The sequence below is a fragment of the Xyrauchen texanus genome, chromosome 4 (assembly GCF_025860055.1).
Source record: "Xyrauchen texanus isolate HMW12.3.18 chromosome 4, RBS_HiC_50CHRs, whole genome shotgun sequence".
Lineage (NCBI taxonomy): Eukaryota > Metazoa > Chordata > Actinopteri > Cypriniformes > Catostomidae > Xyrauchen > Xyrauchen texanus.
In genome coordinates, this window is record NC_068279.1 from 20,300,942 (window position 1) to 20,320,172 (window position 19,231).

Consider the following 19,231-nt stretch of genomic DNA (forward strand, 5'->3'; position numbering starts at 1 on the left):
GGAAACGGCAGTGGTATTCAGCTGGCTGTAATACAACCGCTCGGCTCCGAAGAAAAGTCTGACTGAATACGCATCCTGTTCTCCCTTTTATACCCGTATGTCGGGGGGAGTGGCATGCAAATTCAAATTGCCAATTCGCCACATTCTCATTGGCCTTTTCTCAAAGATCTGAAGGTGGATTGGGCTCCCAAGAGCGACCCTTAGTGTTACTATTCGACACAACGACAGAAGGGGAACTCCTTTTCTCATAAAAAATCTTTAAAAATTATATGAAAATAACATAATTAGTCACATTTAGCACCATAAATACAATACTCTCATTTCAAATCTGTTAGTGAACGGTTCGATATAGTAATTGGACTCCGCATGGATTTCCGTTAGCAAACGTGGACATACATGGTTTTCTTATCATGGGTTCCAATGGCGATTCCCAGTTAGCAAAATTTGTCTGTTCTGGCCCAGTATACGCCTGGGTCTTGGCCCTGATCTTGGCCCACACAATGTAAACTGAGCAGAACGTTAATTTATGTGTATACCTGTATTTGCTGAAATCTTTTAAATGTATGTATGTATTATTATTATTTAACTTCCAGACAGTTTATATACATTTTCTTTTTTACACACCATGTTTTCAAATATCTCACACATTTAAGACCACAGGCTACTTAATAATAACTGTTTTGAGATGGAGGCCTTATAAATGAGTCAAATTTGTTTTATTGTAGACAATTTTTTTATTTATTTAAATTCATACATCAATCATGTAGGACAGACAGCAGGATTAAGAAACAAAATTGGTGTTAAAGGTAGAAAAAATAAATAGCTTAATAAAAGGAAGCTATAACAAAAGCATTGTGCAGACCTTCACTGAAGGGATAGAATGCTTTTGTTTCAAATATGCACCATTTCAAAACTTGCATACTTTTGACTCAAAATGGAATGCAAATCTTTGTCTCCTGTATTTATCTGTATTTTATAGGTCCTATTGAATTAAATTATATCTAACGTAATTGTTAAACAACTTAACACATTTACTCTAATTGCATTTAACCATATGTAAAATCACTCTTGCATTTAGTAAAATATAAAATTCAGTGCTCTTCTGGCTAGAGGGAAAATTTCAGTAATATTAGCCTTGTCTGCTCAGCACTTCTGTAATTGAACAAACTCTTAACCTATCTCATTAAATAAAAGCTTACTTTTATTAAGAACATTTGAAAAATTGCATATCATGAAGCTCAAGTTTACTCTTCATTCAAGGGCAACCGATAATGTGTTTGTGGATTTTAGATTATTGACATTTACATTAAATGCACTGTATGTACAGTGTCAACTAAAGCTTGGAACAGTAAAGAAAAGTAAACAGATTGTAAAAATATATATTGCAATCTATCTCAATGTTTGTTTTTTGTTTTTTCTTCACAGGAAACACTTTTTCTCTTTTTTTGAGTCTTAATCATCATAATTATCTTGAGGGCACAAGTGTGTCCTATAATATACAGTAAGTATCCACTTTTAGCAATAAATAATTATCTCATTTAAACTCACATTTTCCTATATTGGTAATATTGTATGATCCCTTTTATGTACACTGTACCAGTGGATGCAAATAGAAAATGTATTAAAGGCACACTTTGTAGTCTTCTCACCGTTGCTCTCAAACTGGAATAGCTTATTACCAAATGGCTGTATTTATATAAAAATATCCACAGTATGTGAGAGAAGGCAATTCTACTTGGATTCTTCATAACAAAATTAATTCATTAAAAATACAAAACTAAACTCATTCATCCAATTTGTTGTCCCAAAAGTGGAAACACTTTACAGATAAAATGTTGTTGTATGTTGTTCACATTCAGCTATTATTTGGTCAGTAATGGATTGTACTTCCAAATTCAGTTTCTTCCAGTAAATCTGACAGCCCTGGAGGGTAATACCAGTAAAACAAACAAAGTAGTAGATATTAATAGGAAACAGGCTCATTGCTAACATAAGTTGGCAAATTAATATGTGTGAAATCAATTAGTCTAGCATGCAAAAAAGATACTAAAATGCAGCCTGTTGCGGACACTCTTACTTGAAAAATGTGTATGACCACCTTTCAGGAACCTCCTTAATTTGTACTCATTTAGATGCAGAGTAAACTGCATTGTATTATGGAGGTATGTGACAGATTTATTAACAGAATTTCAGCAGGTTTGTGCATTAGTTTTCTTTTTTTTTTTTTTTGTCCAAAGGAATCCTCTCTAAACAACTGTGAAGCTTGTATTGATTGAGGTAGATCTCCATAGGAGGTTACCTTTGTGATTGAAACTGAGCAAAATATAAACATCACAGAGAAGTAGGTTAATCCATGATATTGATCATATTTAATATAAAATGCCCTTATTATGCTTAATAAGTGATATCCAATCTAACATTCTATTCCAAAGAGCTCCTTTGCGTGTTTCTGAAGCATGGTTTAGGCTTTCTCAGTCACTATCCACTACAATGGATCCCACCACCTCCCCATTCTCTAAGCCTTAGCAGTCTTGGTAAAAGCATTCTCCTACAACTACCTCTGGTCTCTTATCTGGGTTGCATTTCTCATGTTCTAGAAACTTGCCTGTGTAGTCCATGCACACTACAGTACGGTGGCGCTCTCCTGGTCCGCAAGTCCGTGAGCATGCGGACCACGTCCCCATCTGCCACATCGGACAGGGCAGATCCCCACAGGGCCGGATGTCTGCAGGTCGCAGGTCAGCATCACAGAGGAAGGACAGGGACCCCTCCCCATCTCTACACTCCACGCTCCTCCTGGACCATCCAGCACCACAGCTCTTGGAGCACTCAGACCACTCACCCAATACCCAGTCAGTCCCACCAAAAGGCAAGATCACATGTGGTGAAATCCTGCTCTCTGTGCTAGGCTTGCTAAAAGGTACATCCCTTGGCAAAAAAAAGATGTACTTGATCCTGGGGGGTGAGGCATCTCCAGCTGTGGACAACAGCTGGACAGTGATGGATTCCTGAAGCTTGTGAAAGCTAAGAAGTCGCTCCAAGGTTGTTGAAGAGCCACTGTAGCGTAGCATGGCTCCAGGCACTGGTATGTCCTGCTCTGCCATGGACACTGACAAATTTCCATTCAGGATGTAGGTTCCATCTTCTGCCTTCACTGCCAAGTAATTACCATCATGTGTGATACCTCGATGGCTGCGTTGTTTTATGTCAATATTAGTGGCCCCAGCAGGTATGGTAACAATATCATTGTAACCAAAACTGTGAAAATATTATAAAAAAAAAGCGTGTTTACAGCGTGTTGTTATTTTCTAACATTTTAAATGTCATTAGTAATGCTTAAATTAATAGTTTGTCAAAAAAAGAAAATTCTGTCATTATTTATTACTCTAATGTCTCCACAAACCTGTATGACTTTAATAGAACCAAAGAGGTTTGATGTTATAGACATCCAACCTGCGCCATAGTTGCCATTTGTAATTTGGGCACAGCATATTCAGCTCATGAATGGTTTGATTTAATTTGAGAATGAATAAAGACTTCATTTTTGTTCTGTTCATCACACATACTGGTCTCATGGCTTCAGAATTCTTGCAATGTTGTTTGAATGTTGAATGGTGAAAGGATGTTTAGATATTTTTGCCAGAGAATAAGATACTAATTATTGTTATAATTGTAAGAAATTAAGAAAATAATTGTTTTACATTGTGTGGGTTTAAATCAACATTTAGATGAGTAAATGACAGAATTGTAATTTTTTGGTTAACTATACCTTTAAATATACTCAATGTACAAATTTACTCAGTATCCTACTTACGTAGCTTTATTTAGCGAGCCACCTATTTTCCTACAGGTTGTACCATCACCTCCGCAGACTCCACACTTATCCAGTCTTTGGTTGGAGCCTATCACCAGGTCACAACCAGCTTTGATGCACTGGCCCTGAATACAGATAGATGTGGTGTCTGGCCCACAGGTGGTGCCATCCACAACCTGCCCGGCACACAGCAAAACACATACAAAAGTTCAGTGTTAAAGGGTTAGGATAGCCAGAAACCTGACAATTGAAACAAGACATAATGTGCATTTATATTTCAATGGCAGCCTAAGTGCTCAAGTGAGAGGAAAATGTAAGCAGTTGGAGCTCAAGCAAAGGAAAAACAGTTAAACTGAACAGTTTAACAACATAAAGAGGAATAACAAAAACATTGGGCTGATGACGCAAAACTAACTACATTTCAACTATATCTGAAATATCTGTTTCAGAGAGATGCACACAAGAGCTTATGCAAGTAGCTGTACTGTGGGTTTAGGGTACTCAGGTTTCACATTTTACAACAGGGAAAATATTTCATGCATGAGAGTTTAGTGGGAGTGTAAAGACATCAATGGGGCTGTGACAAGAGAAAAGTTTAAGAAAGAGGCCAGACATCTCACTAAAGCTGCAGAGCAGTGCTTCTCAAACTATTCAGGCCAAGTACCACCTTCAATCAAATCAGAAGATTCAAGTAACAAGTAGTAACCACCAATGTTCAGCACTATGCAAAAATAAATTTTTGAGCACAGTCTTGAGGATTGTGAGAGACACACACAATGCCATATTTGATTGATACCAATATTCCTGCAGTTCACACAATCAATTAGAGTGTGTTTCTGAAATAAACACATACAATGTTAACATTTAGAAGCTTAAAATATAGATAAAATCAATAATTTATTATTTTTAATGCTAATATCCCGGGTCGTGCCGCACACCACTTGAGGGCACTAACATTCAGACTCACACACAGTTTGAGAACCACTGCTTTAGAGCATATACACGGAGGAGAGTAAAATATATTTTGCTTCTTGAGATTATTACTAATCAAACTGGTTTAAAAGAAAAACGTTTTCAATGCATGTGCACCTTAGCTTCAAAAACTTTGAATTCGTTGGTCCTTTTGGCTCGGCAGACAAGCTTACAGCGGTCTCGTGAAGAGACACCAGAATATTTTGGGATCCACTGCTTTATATTCCCATGAATGTCCAAGTAACGGTCAGTGTTATACTTTTCACATTGCTCCTCTCTGAAGCTTTTTCCTGTGGATAAAAATGGTCATTATGAATAAAGTGATCATAACGATCGCATGGTCTTAAAAAGCAGAGAATCTTTCGACCTCAATCCTTCTCTAGCCCTCAATAATGTGACCTATGCCACCCAAAGTCTGTATGGAGAGAGTTTATTTATAAAATGTTACCATGGTCTCCTAGGCATGTCTGAGTATTGCAGGATTGGTATTTGACCCTCTGTCCCACACAGTACAATCCTCCATTCTGTGGCACTGGAGCAGTGCACTCACGGTAAGAAAACTCCACACCCCCACCACATGTCCGTGAGCATGGCCCCCAAGGGCCCCATTCACCCCACCCACCATTGACTTGCACCTGGAACAAAAATAGAGGCTGTTAGATATACATTTCACTCTTAATATGTAGCACCTAGTACAAAAATAATGTTTGCATTATGCCAGGTCAAACTTCAAATGCCTCTATAACAAATTATTGTATAAATCCACTTGTATAATGCACTTGCATAAATTGTAAATTGACAGAGTGCCATTTTCAATTAAAATGCATAACAAAATGCACATTGATATGGCCATGCATGTAAAGGGCTCCTAACCACCACTTCCTCTAAGCGTAGTGCTGACAGAATGTGAACATACCACACTGCATTTCTTTCAGAGTTTTTTATGAGTTGGCTGAAGGATGTCTTCTCACAGCCAGGTCGTCTGGGATCACTAGCTGGGTTTTCTTTTTTAACACACTGCACTAAATATAATCATACATTTTTAAGGGGCTTTGCTGAATACATTGCAACTGCATCTTAAATGGGTGGCCCAAAAATTATTGAGCTTTTTTAGGCTAACTCTACTATATATAAACTCTAAATCTCTCACTTTTTCTCCCCTCACTTTCTCTTTGGCATTTAAAAGATGGATTTAAAGTAGACTGATTATTTTAAGCTGCTCAGAGACAGGGCTCAGTTAGGATCCTAGAGGAGGAATGGGTTTTATTTCTGAAAATAAATAAATAAATACATAAATAAATAAAGTCTGACTTTGAGTGACTCTAAGGACTCTTTCAAACATGTAAACAGCATGGTGAATAGAATGTGTCATCTTGAGCAGACACTAGTATAAGGAAGGGAAATAGCCTAAAAAAAAAAAAAAAAGTTGCCGTTTGGATTTACATAAGCAGATACTTTAGAGCCTATGATTAGATCATTATTGCAGTGATTAATATGTTTCAGCTGGCAACAATTCTTTTAACCCTAACTGATGCAGTGTGTAGCTTCTTATTTCTTAAACAACCATGTCGGTCATTGTATCCTGTGGTCGTGGAAAAGATGTTACTGTGTTTCAGAAGGGACAAATTAGTGGCCTGCCTCAAGCAAAGAAAACAAAAAGGAGATTGCTGAAATCACTGGAATTGGTCCAAGAACTGGTCAATGCATTATTAAAATCTGGAAGGATAGTGGTGAACCATCAGCTTCAAGAAATTTGGTTGAAAAAAAATCTTAAATGATCATAATCGGAGATCACTAAAAACTTGGTGAAGTAACAGCTGTGTGGCCACAAGAAAGCCACTTGTTAGTGAGGCTAATTGGAAAAAGCAACTTCAATTTGCTAGGGAGCATAAAGATTGGACTGTGGAGTAATGGAAAAGGGTCATGTGGTCTGATGAGTCCAGACTTACCCTATTCCAAATTGACGGGCGAGTCAGGTTAAGAAGGGAAGCGCATGAAGCGATGAACCTGTCATGCATAGTGCCCACTATTCAAGCCTCTTGAGGCAGTGTTATGATCTGGGTTTGCTTAAATTGGTCAGGTCTAGGCTCAGCAAAGTTATGAGGAAATAAAATGAAGTTAGCTGGCTACCTGCATTTACTGAATGGCCAGGTTATCCCATCAATGGTGTTGTTTAACCCCTGATAGCACGGATAGGACGACAATGCCAAGATTCATCAGGATCAAATTGTGAAAGAGTGGTTCAGGGAGCATGAGGAATCATTTTTACAAATGAATTAGCCACCACAGAGTCCTGACCTTAACACCATTGAAAGTCATTGGGATGTGCTGGAGAAGACTTTACAGAGTGGTTAAACTCTCCCGTCAACAATACAAGATCTCAGCCAAATATTAATTCAAATCTGGACAGAAATATTGTGACGTTGCATAAGGTTGTCGAAACAATGCCACAACAAAATGTGTGTCGTAATCCAAGCTTATTCAGCCCAACTAAATATTAGAGTATGCTACTTTTTTTTGAGCCAGGCAGTGTATATTAAAATTTAGATTTTAAGAGAGACAGAGGAGATAATTGAGACAGTATGCGTTTACAATATTTAAAGGAAGGGCCATAAGCAAGGCCAAAGTGGCAGTTTTAAAAAAAAATAAAATTAATTTTGGTGCCCATAAATCTGTGCTTGGGCATTTCCAGACATTTTTTTCTCACTATAGATGTAGACGTGCTGACAGGTAAAGTGCGATAAAACAGAATGATGCAGATACACACATCCTGCACGCTATACAAACCTTCTCTGCTCCCACCTCCTTCAGTGCACTTGACACGCACAAACCCTCACGACATCTCCTGTCCTCCCCACAGGGAGTGCCGTCAGCCCAGGGCAGGCTTCCATTCCGAGTGGTGCATTGCATCTTTCCATCCTCTCGACACCACAGCTGAGCACAGACTTGATCTTCAGGGGCATTGGGGCAACGGGTATACTCCTCCCCGAAAGCCTGCTGACACTGCCTGTCTAGTCCATATGTGTGGCCAGGGAGCTCGGCAGGTAAAGGGAGGGTATTCTCAGGTGGATCCAGCATGCAGTCACCTGTGAATTGGAAAAGGAGTGCACATGCAGAGAGATTGTTAAAGGAATAGTTAATCCAAAATTTATTTTTGCAGATAATTTACTCACCCTCAGAACATCCGAGATCTATCGGAGTTCCTTTGATCAAAACAGAATTTAAGATTTTTAGGATTTTATTTCAGGCCTCCTCTTTTAAACAGTACAAGTGAATGTACTAAATTTTTTATACTTTTTAAATACAAATGTTTGCTTCCGTACATCTCTGTGATGTGCATTCATGAGATGACGTGACATAAGCTCGTTGGTAAGGTCACGCGTGGAGGAGGAGGTAGGAAGCACATCATTGTTTACAAGAGAAACTTGCTCAGACCACAGACCAAGCGCCATTCACAAACCAAAACAATTTCAAACACGATGTCAGAGGATTTGGATTTTATAAGAAAATAGGAGATGGAGTTATTCACCCAACCCTACCTATTTGAGCCTGAATACACCGATGAGGAACTGAGGGAGATGGAGGAGGCTGCAGCAGTGGCACAATCACAAGTCTCGGGGAGGCAGAGATCTATGGAGACATGGTGGTGCACATGTAGTAAATACCAACCAATGCCAACAGAGGCAGAGAGCCTGTGCTGCCACAATTGGATCATAGCAATCCCACCGTTGGAAACAATTAGCGAGGCAGCCGGTGAGAACACATATAGTCCTAGCTGTATTACCGTACATAATGGTTTTCCACCATTACTGAGCCCCAGTGTTTTAGAGGGGTTTTTCTCCTGCCTCCTCCTCCATGCGTGACCTTACTAATGAGCTTACCTCATCCCTCTCATGAGCGCGCATCACAGATATGTACAGAAGCAAACATTTGTAGTTAAAAAGTATATAAGTATTATCTTGTTTCTAAAAATATTCAATCGTTTGGGTTCAGAAGAACTTTATGTTTTATTTAGAGTCATGTGGATTATTTTGATGCATCATAGATATGCATTATGGACCATCAAAAAAAATGGAGTACATTCACTTGCATTGTTTAAAGGATGAGGCCTGAAATGAAATCCTAAAAATCTTGATGAAGAAAGAAACTCCAAATCTTGGATGGCCTAAGTGTGAGTAAATTATTAGCTAATTTTCATTTTTGGGTTAACTATTCCTTTAAGGACACGTGCAATAAATGCAGTTGTGATTGTTTATTATATCACCATTATTTATTATCTATTTACTGTTAAATTGTTTTCCCCTTATACTTTTTGTCATTTTTTTTCATAAACTGATAGTTAGATAAATTGCAATATGGCTCAGAAGGTAGGGGAAAGTGGATGTGGGGTAAACCGGTTCTTAGATGATAAAGCCTTAGAGGATACATTTATCTTTTTTTTTAAATGAAGTACACTAGTACCATATCCTCAAAATATAATACCTAATTTGGCAATATTGCAATAAGCAGTTGAGCTGCAGAAAACTGTCAACACTGTTCCATTTTTATGTGTAATTTAGCTGTATTTTTTTGCTTTAGAATTCATTCCTGCTTCTGTAATGTTGTTTATGAAGTTGCATTGTTATTCTCTTTCAGCCAGTTGCTTTTGACTGAGCCTTTGCATGTTTACTTCAGCTAAACCAATCACTTATATTCACTAAGTCTAAACCAGGTGTGCACTCAGGCTTGAGGGGATTTTTTTCATTGCAGAGAGATCTAACTGCGTAAGACATAACAGTCTCCCATTTGGAGCTTTCCATTATGTAATCTATTATTGTGGAGCTTTAGTTAGCTCACTCTGGTCCAAAATATTGAATTGGGAACAAAAGAAAGTTTAATTTTACTGTAAGGAATGTCTGCTCTGAGTCCTTCCTAAATTTAGTTTTATCCATATGGATCAGAGAGGATATGGAGACAATATAACACCTTTAAACATTCATGCAGACTTCTCGACTCCCATTGTGTTGATAATTGATACTGTGAAATCTAATTAGCCTTTAAGTATCTGTTGCAAACACCTTAATTTCTGAAGTATTAAATACCGTGAAATGAAACCCTTTTCTGTTTACACACGTAAAACAATTTACTGTATGAATGCTCAGTAATGAAAGGCTTTTGTTAAAATGGAAACAAGCTTAACAACAATAGAAAATAACAGCCTAGAAATTGTATCAGTTCTTAGTCTACCTGCGGCAACACTGCGACCAGTAAAGACAGCATGTGCTTGGCTACGCATAGTGTCTCTTTGAGGGAAAACAGTTGTTAAACCTGGAATGTGTGAGTCACTGAAGATGAGTCTGAGATATCGACGGAGATAAATCAACAACTGAAGCAAAAATCTACCACATTTCTTGAGCTGTCACTTTCTTTTATCTGAACTCATCATATTGTGAATTGTTCTGTTATCTTTGAACCGAAGTAGGCATTAGATATCCTCCTAAAAGATAACCTTAATTTAACAACCTTGGTAGTGGGGTCAATTCTTTCAGATATCTCAAAGTCCTCTTTGAGATGCCTTTCACTTGATGAAGTTACACCCCAAATTGGTAGGCAAAGCACAGCTTCATAGATAGAAATATATATATATATATATATATATATATATATATATATATATATATATATATATATATATATATATGAGAAATGCTTCCATTAACTTCAAAATGACATATGGACAATGCAGGCAAAATGTCTCAAAAACATCACTGAATGTTATTGTGTTTTTGTTTTAGTTTTTTTTCTAGGAAATATGCAGAATTCAAATCTAAAGACAAAAACAAATGGAAACTGAAAACCTTATGTTGAACAAGAGATAACCAGCTGTAAAATAATTACCCAGAAAACAAGGGAAAACAAATACATGAGTACTACTGCTTTTCAGTGAGTTCTTTTTCACTGACATTAAATGTATTGAAAAAGTTAAATGAGTAAAACAGTATTCTGACATACAGAGAGGGAACATACCGTGGCCATTGTCGAAGAACTCTGTGATGTACTGAGCACTACACGGGGACCAGGGAAGAGTTTTGTTGAGGTGGACAAAGAAAGGAGCCATCATATGGTGTCCATGGAGATGCCCGAACCATTTCTCACAGTTTTTAGAGTCATCATGTGGCATGCTGAGTACATGACCTGAAAAAACAAAGAAACAAAGAGAAAGATGCAAAGTGAGAAAGAAAAATAAGGAAAGTAGAGGAAAACAGAGCGTTGTACAATATCTGTATAGTTTAACACATTTTCCATGTCACTGTTCTTCTCCAGATGACTGTAGTCGATATATCTTTCATTGATGTTTATCAATGCATCTCAGTGTGTACTTACAACCAAATATTCCCACAAGAATCCTGCAGCTACTACTACTGCAACTGCCCTTTGTACTTATTTAATGGACAAACCATAAATGTCCTATAAAACTTCTCGTTTACTGTCGTAACCTCCATTCCCTGATGGAGGGAACGAGACATTGTGTCGATGTAGTGACACTAGGGGTTGCTCTAGGGAGCCCCAAAACACCTTAAAATCTTTGAGAAAAGGCCAATGAAAATGAGAATTTACCTGCCACACCCCGATCATATGGGTATAAAAGGGAGTTGGAATGCAGGATTCATACACGTTTTGTGCTGAGGAGCCGAGACAAGGACCCTGACATTTCAGCAGGTAGTACAGCATTGTGGCAAAAGGGACACAACATCTCATTACCTCCATCAGGGAACGGAGGTTACGACAGTAACCGAGACTTTCTCCTCCTGTCACTCACTCAACGTTGTGTCGATGTAGTGACACTAGGGGACCCTATACGAAATGCCACAACAGCTGAACTGTGTTGCGTGAACTGCAGACGCAGGTGTAAGCAGACTACTGCGAGCATAAGAACAGATGCACTGGGGCTGAACGTAGCCTCCCCCAACGCCCCAAAAAACATTGTGTAGTTCCCCACATCCCTGGGGGGGAGACGTATCTAGTATGGGAACAGGCCACACCAGCAGTGGCCTTTAATCTCTAAGTTTTCTCTCCACAGAGTATTAGATTCGGCTGGGGCCTTTTAATGCTCATTAAATTGCTGCACATGAAAGGGGCACGGCAATAGGTCCTGCCCTTCGAAGGTGAGGAGCTCTATAAACACAGCGGATGGGGCAGAGAGGGCTCTGCACAAGGGAGACATGCCGTGGAAGATACATTACAGGAGTTTACCGTGGTAACCGACACCTTTGGAGCACTTACCCCAGTACACGGCACGTTAGCACACAAACTGTGTCTGACTACTAATTCCTCAGCTGAATTTACGAGCCAGAGGGCTTGGGAGGAAGGACATCCAGGGTTCACAGTTTGTGAACTTGCATGGGAGAGAAGAGTGCACAGCTTCACCTCCTGGAGGGGAAAGGCACTATATGCAAGTGGCACACCCGGACAGCTACCCCGCATTACAAAACTTACCTGTTCGTACCTGAAAGAACACAGGACGAAACCGGCTCCACCCGGAGTTTGTAAAATCTCATGAAGGTATTGGGTGTTGCCCAGCCCACTGCTCTGCAGATGTCTGCTAGAGAGGTGCCATTGGCTAGTGCCCACAAGGATGCTAGACTCCTTGTAGAGTGTGCTTGTATTACCTGAAGGGGCAGGCACAGCCTGGACCTGGTAAGCCAGCACAATGGCGTTCATGACCCAGTGGGCAAGCCTCTGTTTGGGGACAGCATTTCCTTTCCGCTGTCTGCCAAAGCAGACAAAGAGCTGGTCAGAGCATCTAGAGTTCTGCATGCAATCCAAGCAGATGCGCAAAGCATGCACCGGAAATAGCAACGATAAGGCTAGGTCTGCCTCCTCCTGGGAACCTTGGGTAGATAACTCGGTCGGGGTCTCAGTATCACGTGAGAGTCTTCCGGACCGAACTCCAGGCACGTTTCTCTGACAGAGAACGCTTGCAGTTCCCCGACCTTCTTGATGGAAGTGAGCGCGGTCAGGGTGGTTTTTAATGAAACGGCCTTTAACTCGACTGACTCTAGGCCTTGAACGGGGCCCTCCAAAGGCCCAGATGACCAAGGAAAGTCCCATGAGGGAAGAGGCATGGCCTAGGAGGATTCAACCTCCTCATGCCTCTCTGGAACCTGATGATCAAGTCGTGCTTCTCTAAAAACTTACCATCTACTGCATCTTGGTGTGCCGATGTAGCGGCAAAAAACACCTTCAAGATTCCTCTCGTGCAGGAAGGAAAGCACTGATCTGACTGCATCTCTGGGGTTCTTAGCGTCAGGAAGAACATCACTTAGTGAACACATGCCACTTCAGGGTATACAGATGCCTTGTAGAATGAACCCTGGCCTGAGTGATCTTGTTTACCACTGCGGACGGTAGACCACTTGTGTCTTCCGCATCCCGTCCAGGGACCAGATGTGGAAATTTCAAGAGGCCCGAGAACCAAGTCTGGGAGGGCCAATATGGTGTCATGAGGGTAACTTGCTCCTCGTCCTCCCTGACCTTGCACAAGGTCTGTGCAAGTAGGCTCACTGGGGGGAACGCGTATTTGCGCAGCCTGTGTGCCAGCACATCCATTCCGAGGGGAGCTCCCATCAGGGTATACCAGAGTGGGCAGTGGGAGGATTCTTGGAAAGCGAACAGGTCTACCTGTGCTTTGCCGAACCGACTCCAAATTAGCTGGACCACCCCGGCGTGATAGCCAGGCAATATGTGCCGTGGCACCATGCGTACCTTGGGACTCCAGTCTGAAGCCAGTGCTGTAGCGGTCTCATAGGCATCAACCCGAGCAGTGTGACTGCCGCTGAGGATGCCATATGCCCCAGGAGCCTCTGAAAGTACTTCAGTGGGACCGCTGTTCTCCACATGGATAAGTTCAGGCAGTTCAGCACTGACTGCACACACTCGCTTGTGAGGCACTGATACTGAGTCTAACTCCATGCTGAGAAAAGAGATGCTCTGAACCTGGGAGAGCTTGCTCTTTTCCCAGTTGACCCGAAGCCCAATACGGCTGAGGTGCTTGAGCACTGGGTCCCTGTGTGCACAGTAACTCTCGAGAGTGCACTATATTCAGCCAGTCATCGAGTTAATTGAGTATGCAAACACCCACAACATCGAGTGAGTGACAGAAGGGGAACACACTTTACTTATCTTTTGAACGCATACTGTATTTGTGTGTGCACATTCTGTATGATCTTTATAAGCTTAGTACCGAGAGTAGAGTGTGACTGGGAAAATGTTTAAATCAAGGTGACATAGTAACGCAGTAACTCAGACATAGTAACTCAGTGTATTGTGTGTGTGTGTGTGTGTGTGTGTGTGTGTGTTTTGTGATATACCAGGACAATTTTGTAAGTTATAAACTGGTAATCACAAGGTTATTATGCTATAAATGTGCTTTATGAGGACATAGACTAGTGTCCCCATATTTCAAATCGCTTAAAAATCATACTAAACAATGTTTTATTGAAAATGTAAAAATGCAGAAAGTTTCCTGTGATGATTAGGGTTAGGGGTTATGTTAGGTTTAGGGGATAGAATCTATAGTTTGCACGGTATAAAAATCATTATGTCTATGGAAAGTCCTCATAAGGATAGGAAAACAAACATGTGTGTGTGTGTGTGTGTGTGTGTGTGTGTGTGTGTGTGTGTGTGTGTGTGTGTGTGTGTGTGTGCCTGAACATACCAAGTTCATGTGACACAGTGAAAGCTGCCTGAAGGCCATTGTCCTCAATAACGGAGCAGCTTCTTTTGGGGTCACACATAGTGCCAATATCAGCTACACCCAGAGTGTCACAATCCTTATATCCACAAATATCCTGAGGTCAAAAAGAGAGAGAGACAATGATTGGAGAGAGGACAGGAGACGAGAGGAGATGGGGACACATTTGAAACATTGATATCCAGACATCGCTCCATTAGTTCTAGGCAGACCGATTTCCTTAAGCAGGCTCTTGCCAGCAAAACATATTTGTCAGTGTTCCCATCATAAAATGAATCAAATACATGGTAGACTCTGTATTAGAAAAAAACAAGAGGGAGAAAATTAACTGCAAGATTGTCGGACCACCCAGCATATCTAGACCAAACAGCTTGTCCTGCACTTTTCTGTCCAGGCTGGGATAACCTTGACTGGAGAAGATATCTCAGTGGTAGCCATGAACCAGAGACACACAGACCTCCACTAAACAAAACCACCTGTTTCTCCATCTAGCCCCAGCAGAGCTGAGACCACCATTCCATTCTATTGCTCTCAGCTGGAAGTATAGCCAAAATGTTGTTTCTCCTCCACCTACTATATACAGTGTTAACCCTCTGGTTTTGGAAGAGCAACAATATCATGCTTGCTGTTTCCAAGATTGGACATTAAAGGGTTCCCTGCTGAACAATAAGATCATGACCCTGTCTCTGACAGAATGAAATTACTTCTTGTTTTGGAGAATTGGTAGCCAAGTAAGTAAATCAAAGGTGGAATGTAATTATGTCTGTAAAATGTGTTAAATGTGCTGTTGTGTTCTGATGTGGACCGGAAATGTTGGGGAGTTGGAGTTGCCATCTTTCCCAATAGGAAAATGAATAAAATTACCTACATGTTTCAAATTTTTACAAGAAAATCTGGTATTAAAAGTCCAATCCTGCTAAAAATGTAATAATCCTGATCCAACATCAGTGTGATTGCTTCCATTATTGGTTACTTCCTTGCTCGAGAAGAACTTACAAGCTGAAAGAAGCATCTTTTTAGAACATCTCCATTTATTTTCTTCGATCCTCAGTAATGCAGATTCTCTCTTTGGATTAATTCTTCCATTTTCACAGTCCTTTTATTCCTTTATTTATTTGTTTTATTGATTTCTCCAATTTCTCAAATATCGATATTTTTTTTTTCATACCTTGAATTTCGATAAGCATTTTGGAGTTTGGCTAATTGTTGACAGCATCTTGGTTAGATGCATGATTGTCATCTTATTGATTCCCATTAGGGTTTTGTCTACCTTGCCACCTCTTAGCTATTTAAGCTAATTTGTATATTGAGAGCCCAATAAAGAGAGCCCAATTGTTGCATTCTGAAATCGATGAAATCGATGACTGGGGTAGGTCAAGGCCTACTTGTTAGGTGAAGAGCTCTGCAGAAGTGCAGCCATCTCAAGGGGAAGCTTCCTCTATTTATATTGATTTTGTTATGAACATTTTGACTACTTTATTCAGATTTTTTTTAATGGCATCTATTTGTGTTTCTCACCTCTCTTGTGAACAAGATGGCAGTATCATAGTGTTCTGGATGCCTCTGGCTACCTGGGTTGAAAAGTTGTTGCCACATGCAGAAGTTTCGCAGGGCAACACCACCGTTGCTAGAAAGCTCAGGCCCCACTTCCTCATCGTCCACAATCAACATCTTCACTACCACCAAACTAACTGAATTTTTCAGGCTAGGGTGCGCATAGATTTGCGCTGCCATGGACATCACAGTCAGTAGGTAGTGCTGCAGAAAGAACAGAGAGAAAATAGAAACCCAGAAGTGAGACAAAAGTCTGTTGATATATTACACAAGGCACCCCCCCCCCCCATTCCACACACACAAACAAAAAACTCAAAAAGCTGTAAAATTACGCCCTTGAAAATACAAAAGACTTAGTGCTTATTATGACGTACCATGAGCTCTAAAGTTTCAAACATTAGGAGACTATGACTTGACAAGTTTCAGGTCAGCCTAATTTGTCCTGTTATACATTATCATCAGATTTTATGGTTATCTGAACTTATGCAGATGTTATTTAGAAATGTCTTAATCCAAACATAAGTGTGTATTCTCTTCAACTTGACTCTTCATTCTCTGTGAAAAAAAAGGGAATGGTCCAAATCTGTAGGCTTGCGAGACCTAAATATTTAAACATTTGTTCTTCTTTTTAACAATAAAATGGGTCAAAACAACTCCTGGCCATCCTTCTTTTCCAGATGGTTCTTTAACTCATTCTTTCTTTTTTCTTCCACAAGCACATACTGATTCACAAGTTTCATATTTTGTTACACTCTGTATAACCAACCTCACAGTCACCCACAAACCACAAGTTTAAGTGGTTTGCCTTATTTATATTACTATTCATATCTTAAGCCACTGACTGATCATTGAGCTAACCTTCAATGTGTAGTCCTCATTGCGCAATGACCTTTCCTGTGATATAGTAGGACTTGGGAATACAGCAGCAGTTGCATGAGAATGAGGAGTTACTCTTCTGAAAATTAGCTCCTGAATGATAGTTTTGTAATTAAATACTTGAAAATATCTTACGCCATTCAACCATTTTGTTTGATGATTGTTAAATAGCTGAAAAAACAAACAAACAAACAAACAAACAAACAAACAAAAAATATTGGTCCAGATTCGAAGACACATCGCTGTTCTTAAAGTGAAAGTTCACACAAAAATTAAAATTATTTTGACATTTACTAGGCATGTGCCAGAAGCCGAATACCTTATTCGGAAAGGCACGGATAATGACTTCAAAACGAATAACGGATTCATCCGAATAATATAATAAATATTCGTATACTGATTATCCAAGAGGCACAAGGATAAAGGGACATTCTAAATAAACATATAAAAAATGACAACAAACTTAATTGGGTGGTCTGTTTAATCCTTCACTGTCAGAAAAGAATGTGCAAAAAATTTACCTTTAGGGGTACAATAGCTCGTCACTGGGGCAGTACCCTAAAGGTACCCCCACTGTACCCTTGAAGTGTTTTCGGAACATATTTGTATCTTACCTATCCCGAAAGGTTAGCCTACATATTAGTACCTTAAGGTGAAATGAAGGTACAGTGGGTGTGCATTTGATGGTAACGCCCCAGTAAATAGGTGTTGTACACCTAAAGGTAAAATGTTTGCCAAAAAAAAAAATATTTCTGACAGTGTTTCGAATGAGTGGAGAAACGTCTTCTACGTGGATAACCAGTAGTTGACTTTTACATGTTTTTTTTATTTTTACGTTCGACAATGTAAAGACTGTAAAGTTGCATTAATCGTTGCGCATGGTTTAGCTATTTAAACAAAAGAAATTCACTTCACAATTTGTGACCCGACCCACCTTGATCTCGTCTCCATAGAAACGTGCCATTGAAGCGTCAGCAACTATCAGTGTCTCGATGTATCTCGCGGATGACACGAATCTTTTTGCACGTCTCAGTTTGCCGTCTACGTCTTCAATAGAGTTCAAATTGGTCTCTGTCACAAAATTGTCTATTTTCACTTGATCAAATAGCATTTTTGAAGCTGTTTGACTGTTGGAAAAAACTCGCCTTTTGACGACGTGCACCTGAGGAATGTTCCCGGTGGTCTTGTCACTTGCTTTGGGCTGAATAAAGTACTCGTCTCCTTGCGTTATGAAAGTACCCCGAATGCCGTGACACAGACTGACAGCAACTACCGATTCCTTTTCAGAGTTGACTGTTCCTGTGTAGAAACAGTTTCTGAGGTCCACACCGCTGTCCTCGTACTTGGTGACATCCCTGAGAGCACCTTCGCTCCTGGAACCGTGCAGAACTGCGGGGAGATTCTTTGCTTTAATGCGTTGAACATTTAATGCAGGAGCCACAAACCTGCTATCCGGTGCCAGGTCAAGCAGGAAAAGTTGGCCAAACGCATTGATCTTAAAACGCTGTCTCTCCCCATTCCAAAAAACACATCTTCTAAGGGTAAGGTTTACTGGCACGGTCTCCTCTTTCTCGTTTACCTCACCCAGAGCAATCTGAGACATTATGAGATTCACTAAGACAAATTTATAACAACTAATTATGGAGACCATTTTATGGGTTAATAAATGAAAGTATTCTAATAAGTATTTAAATTCGGAAATAGCGCTGTATGGATAAAAATATGAAAACTTCGAAAATTAATACGGAACGCACAGATGCAGACTCCAACGGTAAATAAAATAAAATAAAAAATAATAATATTGCAGACAGTCAAAAAATAAATGTTAACCGCTTCTTTCAAAGTCTCGAGAAAGTAATACAATAAACTTAATCCTATGAAAAAATCATCATCCAGCTCGCACTGTAGGCTATACGCGATGAATGCTCGTGCCGCTGGTAGCCTATTTATACAGTAGTACGCATAGCCTATGCGGTTTATTTTGATATTCATTCTCTCTCTCCTCCCCTTCGTGCAACAAAGCAAAGAAGAAGAAAAATCGGTTTGATCCAATGGTGCTACCGGGACGCCCCCTTTCTGCTTTTACTGTGGGATTTGCTTACAGCTATTACTATAACAGCGGGCTGGAATTCAAAATATGTGTAAGTGTAATACATTTACATATAATGCATTTGGTAGACGCTTTTATCCAAAGCGACTTACAGTGCACTTATTATAGGGACAATTCCCCTGGAGCAACCTGGAGTTACGTGCCTTGCTCAAGGACACAATGGTGGCGGCTG

The 19,231-nt window shown here is 40.0% G+C and overlaps 1 protein-coding gene across 1 annotated transcript; it reads right to left on the reverse strand.

The window, feature by feature from the left end:
* Positions 1 to 765: 765 nt before the first annotated feature.
* Positions 766 to 18,877, reverse strand: LOC127639412 (A disintegrin and metalloproteinase with thrombospondin motifs 8-like). The gene is made up of 9 exons (XM_052121428.1): positions 17,884 to 18,877; positions 16,038 to 16,277; positions 14,484 to 14,616; positions 10,793 to 10,960; positions 7,574 to 7,872; positions 5,235 to 5,421; positions 4,904 to 5,076; positions 3,815 to 3,990; positions 766 to 3,258 (listed from the first exon to the last, which is right to left on the reverse strand). The coding sequence occupies exons 1-9, from the start codon at positions 18,598 to 18,600 to the stop codon at positions 2,523 to 2,525; spliced, it is 2,829 nt and encodes a 942-aa protein (XP_051977388.1). The 5' UTR covers positions 18,601 to 18,877; the 3' UTR covers positions 766 to 2,522.
* Positions 18,878 to 19,231: the final 354 nt, after the last annotated feature.

Coding starts and splice junctions, on each gene's coding strand:
- LOC127639412 (XM_052121428.1), bottom strand. CDS start 18,600: ATGGTCTCCATAATTAGTTGTTATAAATTTGTCTTAGTGAATCTCATA. Junction 7,873..10,792: donor GTTCTTCGACAATGGCCACG/GTATGTTCCCTC, acceptor TCCAATTCACAG/GTGACTGCATGCTGGATCCA. Junction 5,077..5,234: donor GACATGCCTAGGAGACCATG/GTAACATTTTAT, acceptor TTTTATCCACAG/GAAAAAGCTTCAGAGAGGAG.